Below are 10,575 nucleotides of genomic sequence, written 5' to 3'. Positions count from 1 at the left end.
CCTCCTCTTTTGCTAAGGGAATGATTAAGAGGAGACTGTAAATAGAAAAGTATCTGCATGTCAAGCAGGTTTAATGGAACTTCAGATAACTGTACAGAATCTGTACAGCAATTTCCATACTTACCAGCCGCAACATCAGGCCCTCCTGCACATCTGATGACATCCAATACAGGAGTTGTATCAACAAATTTACCTTTACAAACATAATAATAGGTAATACAGGATGTCATTGTTTTACAGATTGTGGTTGGAGTTTGCAATGGTGGAGAATTCAATTAATGCGTGGATAGAATTCTCCACCACTGTGCACATTGAAGGGTTTGTAATTGTTTTGCTACCTCATGTAGCTACACGAGAGCGGCATGACGCAGCGCACGGTGTTAAAGTTTGTTTTTGTTTGATTAAATCTGGACAACTTACAGTTATATTTTACTGTGACACTGTGCCTCCATAATTCACATTTTCAACGCCCATGAAACATCACTAACTGAATATCGAAAAAAACATACAAAAGAACAGGACCAACATTTCCGACTGAGAAGCTTTTATCATCAGATAATGACAGCAAGACAAAGTCCACATATCATTAAAGTGCATCGTCCTGATTTCGTTTAGACACCATTAGTGCATCTCCAACAATATTTAGGACATTATCAACATCCATTCATCCATCTTCTATACCACTTTTCCTGGTCAGTATCACATCTCTCAGCTGACTCGGTGGATGCATTACCAATCAATCACCTAGCAACTGATACCAAAGGCCCTTTGTAAACATGCTTGTACATATATTTGAGGTTGCGGTTAGAGCCATAAAAGGCCTTGCATTTGCTGAATATATTCTTCAGTTGTGCATCTCCCCGCACTCAGTTCAGTTGCCTCTATGCTGTTTTTGTTGTGATGGTGCCGGATGTCCTTGGCTATTCTCATACTGGCTGCCCGTCCACCTGCCAGGTTTACTGCATGAGGTCCAATCTGTGGAGACGTGCAAGAGTAAGACAGCACATGAATGTTCTGTAATGTAAAGTAGTTGTATTTAGTCTTCTACACACAAAAACCTTACCTGAAGAGCTGTGTACTGCCCCATCAAGTAGAGGGGGCACCCCTCTGTCCACTGTAAACTCTCGGAAATACACGGCCAGCCATCCAGCACCTTTATGGGAACGCATTTCCAATGTTATCATTTTTAGGATCACTTTAAGCGGTCCCTTCACATTTTCCCCAGCCTCACCTGAATAGGGAATTTCTTCATCACTTCAGAAAGCAAAGGGTCCTGTTTCACATCAAGTTTACATCCAGTGGCCAACCAAACCATATCTCCTGTCCAGTGCTCTCCATTGTTGAGGGAAAGGCTCCAGGCCTGCTTCCTGTAGCACCAGCTGGCTTCACTCACCTGGCCACACATGATTTCTGCACATTGCCTTTTGATCAATTAATAAATAAGTAATGTCCTTCCCTCTTCACTTAAATAATGTCAATGCAAGGCTCTGCAATCCCTTAACATTTTCACTTCACCAAATTGCTAATATAGTCATAAAGAGTAATGACTTAAAACAATATATCAGTATATATATCAGTAACAAAAAGCATTATGTTTATGCTTGTCAAAAGATCCTCTATATGACAGGACCTATGGCAAAAGGTCTAGTCAAAGATCCTCTATATCAGTGATTCTCAACTGGTGGGTTGCGACAGGCCAGTTTCAGTAAAAAAACTAAAAGTAAACCCACCCCACGACAAGGTGCGTGTCATGTTTATGGCCGACTTGGTGAAGCTTGAGCAGGATGGGAAGGACATAGAGTGTGGACCTAACGTGCAGTCTCTCCGACACACCACAAGATAGCTACATCTCTGCTGAAGTAGAGTGCAAAGGGAGAGCTCATGTTTTGTAGCATGTGGGATTTCCACCCATAATACAGACGACCAGGTACAGTATGACTGCTTTGAGAGGCATTTCATGCCCAATGGATGTATTGACCCAGGAAAAGTGGTGGTCTATAGCAGCGATCCCTAACCCCCGGGCCGCGGCCCAGTACCGGGCCGTGGGTCATTTGGTACGCACAGAAAGAAAAAATAATTTCCATGATGTTTTATTTTGAAAGTGGCCGGATTCTCTCTGTTACATCCGTCTCACTTGACGCATGTCCATTGTGCGTGTGCTAACTTTCTGTCGCTGCACAGATAGACTACTACTGTATTTTTACCATTTTTCTTTCACCTCATATTTGGTCTCAAATGGTTATACTATGTGGGAATGCATAAAGGTAAGTTTTGATGACTTATTGAGTGCTAATGTGCACATTTGTCTCAAGTTAATTCATGCTAGCCCACTGGCTTTTACCACACACGTCAAACAGAGATGTAATAATCTCTCTGGAAAAACTCCAGAGATAAGATAAATTAGATCGCTATAATGTACGAACTCTCTCCCCCCACACCGTATTGTTTTGCACGACCTTAAATTCAAACGGCGCTTTAACATTTTAGGAACGATTTGCAACTGGGTCAAAATGGCACCGGCGGGGCTTAGCAAAGGCTCCTGCTCAAGTGCGTGTTTTGTGAGACGCAGCTTGGAGCGTTCAAAATTAGCATCCTCTATACAGCCACGTAACCGTTGCAAACATTCCCTTTAAATTTTAAATTTCAGTAAATAAATGTAATTATTACATACAAAATATATTTGAGAGGTTTACATAAAAAAATGTCTGCAATTTGGGTCGACGCTCGTCAGCGAAGGGTGATGTTGCGTCCCACAGCCAAACCAGTTGAGAACCACTGCTCATGTGACTTAGGGTCGCATACAAAAAAAGCTGAAGGATGCTGGATTCCACCCTGGTACATTTTGTTCATTAAAGATGCCTTAAAGGGTGAGGATGTCTGATGTAAGACCCGAAACATCCCGGCACATAACTGAAGATGTTTCCAGGTTGTACCAGAAGGTGTGTCTTAAAAGTTAGTCACTCCCAATTTTCGAACATCTCACCGGTACATTTTGGACAAATGCATGTTCTAATCCAACCAATACAGCGGTCATGCACTTTTACCTGACTGTATGTCTTCACAGCCACCTGTCCTTTCAAAATAAAAGGCTTTAGGTGGATGTAGGCTTCTGGGGTGACGGCCCCTCCTTTCCTTGCCTGATGAATCATAGCCAGTCGTTTGTGAACGCTCCTTTCATTGTAGAACTGTCTCAGGTAGGCCTGGCCATCCATCTTGACGCCGTGCTCCACGTGGGAATACCGACCCACCAGGCCCTCTACATCGCCCACATCGAACTGCTTTAACTGTAAAGATAAAACCATGTCATAAAAGACAGCGTCTAAAATGGTGCAGTCTTGATCTGTTTATCTCAGTGGACCTGGAGGTGCTTCCTCATGACCCATGTCACATGACTGGCGCCCTGCTGTAGTGCCATTGAGACCACATGAGCACTTGTTAGACCTCCACCGACTACCATTACTCTCTGGCCTGCCTCACACACGACACACGAGCCTTGACACACAATAGCACGCAATACTTTTATGATGTAGCCACTAAAACACAACCAGAAGTCAAATCATGCATATGTGACTTGTGTTGCATCATTTTAAGCCAATGGTCTTACCTTGTGTGAGGAGACATTCTCCCTCATAACCCGTGTCTTGCTGAGTTGACAAATGGTGCATTAGGTGCACAGTGTGTTGCAGGCGCTCCTCTGGATAGCTCTCTTCAATATTTGTAACCCACGCCGGAATGTTTGCCATTTGGGCCCGAGTAGGGCCTGTTGCCATTACAACCCTTTGAGCTTTTAGCATGACACCATCTTGAATTTGGACTTCGAAGTGCTTCACTCTTTTCGTTCCCCCTCCTTTTTTGCCTCTCAGGACATCATCGTCTTCCGCCCTATGTTCTTCAGTCATTTCCATGTCTTCAGTCACAGGAGTGATGCGTGTAACGTTTCCCTTTACAAGCAACTTGTCCAAGTTGTATCTCTCCACCTGCTTGTTCATATGCATTAGGTTAAACAATTTAAAGCAGCAGTGTCAAAACATTTTTGGAATTTTTTTGTTTAGAGTACAAAAAAAGAACGCCCTGGTAGCTATGACGCCAACAACATAAGAGGTGCCCAGGGTGGTCCACTAATATTAATGACTATATAAAGCACAAACATCCTGTTCAATTAAAAATAAGTGATTTAAAAGATCTTAATTGTCACGTTATGCCTAGTAGTATTTGGACTGTGAGAGAGTTTTTAGGATTTTGCCTTTAGACACCACATTTAATAGGTGGTTGAAGTGTTGACTTTTATGCAGTTTTATAAGAGTTGTGTGTCAAACGGATTTAATTGATATCATTGTAAAAACTCTGCTCCTTTTCAAATACTTTTGACACTAAGTGAAAATTAAGTTGGGCTTTTGCATTCTGGCCAACACTACGATCACAGCAGTTAACACTACAAGCTGTAAGCACGCACACACCATGAGCATTAGTGACCTACTGTATGCTCCACATGCTGTATGACCTTTCCGTGAAGTATTATTACAGAGGAATCTCTAAGGACAGCGGCAGTTCATTCCAAAACGCGGGTCAACCTCGCATTTGTTCACATTTGAAAATAACAAGTAATAAAAACGGAATTAATCCAGGGTCACCACCGTTAACTGCAGGCCAGTGGCGATTGCTCATTGACTACGAGGGAAGATGAACGTCCCCTTTAAATTGAATTAAATAATTGGTTAAATATGCATTGTGAAGCTTTAATGTGTAGACTTAAAACGGCATTAAAAGTGCAGAGTAATGCACTTAATTTCATGAGTATGTTGAGCATTAATCTGCTGCTGAGTGAGTTTGCTCTCTGATGGGATCTCTCTTCCCTCGGCAGGAGCATGAACGCTATGCTAAATCTCCAATGAAGCTCTGGCTTCACCTCATGGAAGCTCACAGCAAGAAAGCAAGACCCTGATTGGAGAAAGCGGCAAAAAACATCACTTTCGAGGAAGTTGAGCTTCACTGGGGGCCTCTGGAGCAGGGCAGTCCTTGATTTTGACTGACAGCAGCCAGAGGAGTGAGCTGAGTTTTTTTCCCTTTCCCCAGCGATGCAGTCACATAGATTCGAGGGACGACAGCAGTCGGAGCAGGCGTTACAAAATTATTTTACAGCGATTCAATTTTACAGCTATTTTCTCACTTTGTATATCCTACATGGTAAGTAAATGACAAAATCCCAGCATTATTGAGTTTTGTTCGTTCATAGGTTCATTAAATCATCATTGTTATGGCAAGAGTAGCTTGCTAGTTAGCCCTGCCACAATGGCAGCAGACAGCGTTGCTAAAATCATATTAAATGTATGTCACGCTCCAATGAGCTTCCCTTGTTTCAAAGACCAGCAGCCGCCACTGATGTAAACACTATTTTAAGTAGAACAGCCGTACAAAAATATGCATTCATATATTAATTACAATAAAAAAATCAGCCAATACAAAACATTAAACAATAAAGCAGAAAGAAGTTGAAACTGTTCCATGCACACAACTTAGTTTATTAACCTGTTAATTTCATATAAAATACACAAATTAGTCACTTTTGCTTGTTACAAATGAGACAGCATGATGCTTCGTGACCAGCCTATAGTTCAACATGTCATGCTGAATTAATACACACACACACACACACACACACACATTGTATATTACAGTCCAACCTGATCTTTAAAGAAATCCACACTTATTTTTGTTCCTGGCAGGCTAAAGCACAAACTCTTCTTGAGGGTTGAGGTGATGTTCAGACGTTTTCTATCCTTCTTGCCGAGCCGCATGTCGTTGAAAAAAGCGTTTTCATCCAGAATGAACACCTGGTCTGGAAGACTGTGAAGCTCGGCTGAACGATTGTGCTTTAACACAAACTCCAGCAGCGCTTTCTGAAAAACAACACACACACGCGCGCGCGTTCAATTGATCGCAACTGGACTGTTCAGGTTATTTCAGAAGATGTTTCGCCTCTCATCCGAGCAGACTTCATCAGTTCATGCTGAAAGACTAGGTAGGATACACACCTGTCAGACTAGATAGGACAGCTGTAGTCTAGTTAATGCTCAAATACTAGGTGGGACACACACCAGTCAGATTAGCTAGGACAGCTCTAGTCTGGAACTCAGACTGGACACACACCAGTCAGACAAGATAGGACAGCTCTAGTCTGGAACTCAGACTGGACACACACCAGTCAGAGTAGATAGGACAGCTCTAGTCTGGAACTGAGACTAGAGCTGTCCTATGTAGTCCTATCTAGTCTGACAACTAGAATGCCCTGAGAATACAATGACCTGGATGAATGAGAATATTCACAGGCATACACACACATGATTGTTAGATTACATTCTTGCTTTGCTTGTTTTAATATCAGGGTTTGTGTGTCTGTGCGTGCGTGCGTTTGTGTCTTTCTACCTTGTCGAGAGGGTCTGTGTGCACCAATGTGTGTGAGCGAAGGTGAGGGATGTTGAGTGCTGTGAACTGACTCTTCCACAAACATGTCCAATCTCCATAGGTGTCAACCACCTGGAAACTGATTGGCGACTTGATGACACCCTCTGTTAGCGTGGACGTTGCTAGACGCTCCTCCAATGTCAGGCCTCCTAAAAAATAAAACACACTTCCATCCATCCATTTTCTATACCGCTTCTTCCTCATTAGGGTCGCGGGGGCATGCTGGAGCCTATCCCAGCTGACTTCGGGCGACAGGCAATCGCAGGGCACATATAGATAAACAACCATTCACACTCACATTCATACCTATGGGCAATTTAGAGTCGCCAATTAACCTCACCTGCATGTTTTTGGAATGTGGGAGGAAGCCGGAGTACCCGGAGAAAACCCACGCGCACACGGGGAGAACATGCAAACTCCACACAGAAATGCCCAGGGGAGAATCGAACCCAGGTCTTCCTGATCTCCAGGCTGTTACTGTGTTGGCCAACATGCTAACCACAAGACCAACGTGCGGCCTAAAACACACTTTAATAATAAAAAAATAGCAAAAGTACTGCTTAAAAATAAAAGGAACATATAATCAACACACTAAATCAATCATACTTCTGGAACATATTTTGGGAGTAATCTGAGCCGAGGTACCATCCCAGAACCTCTTAGCTGTGGGACTTGCTGACCACATCATTGCCTTGCTTCCAACTAAAGACAACTAATTGTAATTAATAGACTAGCATACTGTACCGTGTGCTACCTTCCTCTTTGTCTTGTGTTGTCTGTGATGGCTTTCCATGTTTAGCTCAAATCTTGGCGGTTCCGTGCAAGAAGTGGTAGGGTGCATTCCCTTCCCAAGATTTGGGTCTGAGCTGGATAGGAGGCTGGCCAGGGTCAAGGCGTGAGGCCCACCCCCAATTATCAACACATCAAGCATCTCCATCTGGTGATAGAGAAAGTTCACTTCATATAGAGTGCAAAAATCTTAGCAAACGTATATGGTAAATGTAGTCAAACTTTGCTTTTTGTACACCCCAGTTTTCGCCAAAATTTGTCTCTGGTTTTCATACGCGGTCCCAGTTTTTGTACGGTATTGCATGTAATAAACTAGTCAGTTTCACCTGTACTGTATCATTCCACAAAAAAAGAATAAAAATAATAGTAAAAATAACCCTCCATGGGGCCAAAGGGTGGAAAGGTGAGAACTACAGCTGAATTTGATATCATCGGGATGTACGGGAACAACAACCAACAAGTTCCATCCATTCGTGATTTAGAATTAGCATTGTTATCTGCATGTAAAAATTATCTATAGAATGCATTTTTTGTTAATATTTTTGGGTGTCTAGAACTGATTCATTGGATTTAGATTACTACAATCTTGGCCAAACTCACTCATTCATTCATTGTTTTTCTATACCGCTTGTATACCTCACTAGGGCGTATGCTGGAGCCTATCCCAGCTGACTTTGGGCGGGTACACCGTGGACTGGTCGCCAGTCAATTGCAGGGCACACATAGACAAACAGCCATTAACACTCACATTCATAGCTATTGTGACAGATTGAATAATATGCACTATGTGGGTGTAGCAGAAGTAATTCACAATTACCTTAATATTCATATGGCACCTATATCATGCTTAAAATGTTAATTGTTAGTTGCAGCAGTAAGAGGACAGTAAAATGTTTTTGGCTTAATGTTATTGTAATAGAAAAAGTGATCGTTGTTGTAATACTGGAGGGATCCAACAGGGGGCGCTTAGCGCTTTTGGATCATCTAAGGACACCACTTCCTCCTCCTCAGTCATTACAAACGTGGCTCGAGGAAAGATCGTGTCTGTTTGTCGTGATTCAATAATTCCCCTTTTCAGGTATTTGTTCTTCCAAATAAGTAGTTTATGCTTATAAATGTGTCATTGAATGTTTAAACGTGTTATGGAATGTTATATGTGTTACGGTGTATGTGTGTATCTAAAGTTTAATGAGGTCTAAACGAGCTAATGCTAATGCTAAAGCTAACGGCATTGCCGAACGAGCTGAAGCTAATGTTCACAGAACCGCCATGTTTATGATGCAATACTGTGAAGAGGAACATGCAAAATGGCATTGTAGTCTCCTTTTATATACAAGATATGTCTGTATTTGCTGTAGTATCTGTGATGTGTGTATCAGTTTAAGTGTACATTAGAAAGAAGTAAGTTTTATAGTGCATTAGTAGAATAGGAATATTTACACTAGGTCTCCAATTGACCTAACATGCATATGTCTGGAATGTGGGAGGAAGCCGGAGTACCCGGAGAAAACCCACATACAGGGAGAACATGCAAACTCCACACAGAGAGCCCCAAATGGAGATACGGACCCATCCAGATCTTCCTTCTTCCAGAAGGGTTTCATTATAGTTGATATTCATATGAGCTAGTCTGATTGACGCAATTTAAGGCAAAATTAGTTTTGGACCTTTGCTGCGAAAAAAATTGCATAAACAAACTCAAATTTAATTGAAGACCTCTGCAGTAGGCCATTGTGTAGTCAAACTGTGGGGTTTAATACCAACGCTACCCTGTGGTGTATTTGTCAGAAAAATAATAGCACAAAGAACACAATAGGGGTGCAGCTTCGGACACATTTTCACCTTTTTGTGTAGAAGTGTTAGTTAACACAAACAAATGCAGTGAACAAATTACAAAGTGGGAACCAATTACATACCAAATGACATACCTTTTGAAACAAATAACGCAAAGCGAGGTACAACTGTAAAGGGCAAGTGAGCGATGGCATCCATTTGGGTTCAGTTCCATTCAGATTTGTGTAACTTTGCATTGTTGTAGTTGTAAATAATAATGCATTTAGTTCATTCGAAAGTGGCTCAACCAACCCTGGCTTTGTGCTCAAGATGCATCTCAACAGAACCGAAAATCCGCAATCAGACTTAATTGGTCCCAGGACGGTGGTTATCAACTTATTTTGTCAAGTCTGGTTTTCGGCTACGTGCGTTCACATGAAAAGGGGCGTTTGACGTCATATTATTCTACTTCCGCTGAAAAGTGAAGCGATCCCAGACAGTGTATTTTACTCAATATGAGCAAGTAATTATTATGGAGCGTTTTGAGGAGTTCCCAAAAGATTATGACTGCTAAAAGCAACACTGTCGCCGTCAATAGAGCGAGGGAGGACTGCTGGCATGCCAGCATGCAGCCTGTGGATGCGCAAGTTAACACTGACCTTATTACACTAACTTTACCCTAATAGTCCTTTCATTTAGCAAAACTCAACATTGCACAACTTTGACATATTAACACTTATACGTTAAAAAAATAAATAGGTGCAATTGTCTTTTTTCATCTTTTAAATAGTCAATATTGTTTGCAAATGCTGTATCTCATTATGACCACTAGATGGCAGTATTGACGTAGAGGCCAGTATTGATGTGTTTGTTGCGACCTGTTTAATTTGTGACAATTTTTACCTTGTTATAATAAGGAAGTGTTTTCTTCCAGTTGACTGATGCCTTAGAGTGCTTGTTCCTCCAGCAAATATTGTAAAATAAGAAGACTAAAGGGGCTGAGTACTCGCGCAAGGACTGCTGTGACTTATACATCTGCAAACATTGGCCTAATTATTAATATTTCATATTGCATTTTATTCCTGGTGCTCCACTCAAAAAGTGAGCATATCTAGCGTATTCCCTCGGCTGAAAATCTATCTCGGTTATAGTTGTATAATATCATCAGGGAATGCTCTTTTATTTCAATGTTTTTTCTTATGCTCAAAGTTAGTCAAATGGTTAATAACTTATGGGCAATTAGTTGCTAAAAAGATGCTTTGGTTGATGGCAGTCATGTTTTTCAACCAATCTTGCTCAAACCTTTCAATGATTACACAAGATGTTTGCACACTACTGTATATCACAACATCTCAAGACCTGAATGCTTTCTTGAAATTCAAGAGACCCTTCCGGGCGCTATATTATGACGATTATCATGAAGAATTGATCACATGACTATACCTTGTGTCGTTTGGACTGCCAGCGTATGTCCTCTTCTGAAATGTTTTTGTGTCTGAGCACGAGTGGCAGCAGTGTGAGGACCTGAAACTTGGCAACAGTGCTATGTGC

General features: G+C 41.7%; 1 protein-coding gene and 1 long non-coding RNA gene across 2 annotated transcripts; one reads left to right on the top strand and one right to left on the bottom strand.

The window, feature by feature from the left end:
• Positions 1–800: 800 nt before the first annotated feature.
• On the bottom strand, positions 801–10,524 carry zgc:113276 (uncharacterized protein LOC553748 homolog). Its single transcript, XM_054772001.1, has 10 exons — positions 10,468–10,524; positions 7,207–7,399; positions 6,424–6,611; positions 5,682–5,897; positions 3,605–3,977; positions 3,359–3,492; positions 3,045–3,284; positions 1,232–1,393; positions 1,064–1,153; positions 801–975 (listed from the first exon to the last, which is right to left on the bottom strand). The coding sequence occupies exons 2-10, from the start codon at positions 7,397–7,399 to the stop codon at positions 805–807; spliced, it is 1,767 nt and encodes a 588-aa protein (XP_054627976.1). The 5' UTR covers positions 10,468–10,524; the 3' UTR covers positions 801–804.
• On the top strand, positions 2,128–6,607 carry LOC129179136 (uncharacterized). Its single transcript, XR_008569902.1, has 3 exons — positions 2,128–2,264; positions 4,862–5,184; positions 6,524–6,607. It is a non-coding gene; the product is annotated as an uncharacterized LOC129179136 (long non-coding RNA).
• Positions 10,525–10,575: the final 51 nt, after the last annotated feature.

Source organism: Dunckerocampus dactyliophorus, chromosome 3 (assembly GCF_027744805.1).
Source record: "Dunckerocampus dactyliophorus isolate RoL2022-P2 chromosome 3, RoL_Ddac_1.1, whole genome shotgun sequence".
NCBI lineage: Eukaryota > Metazoa > Chordata > Actinopteri > Syngnathiformes > Syngnathidae > Dunckerocampus > Dunckerocampus dactyliophorus.
The sequence above is the reverse complement of the archived record's forward strand: the minus strand, read 5'-3'. Positions and strand labels throughout refer to the sequence as shown.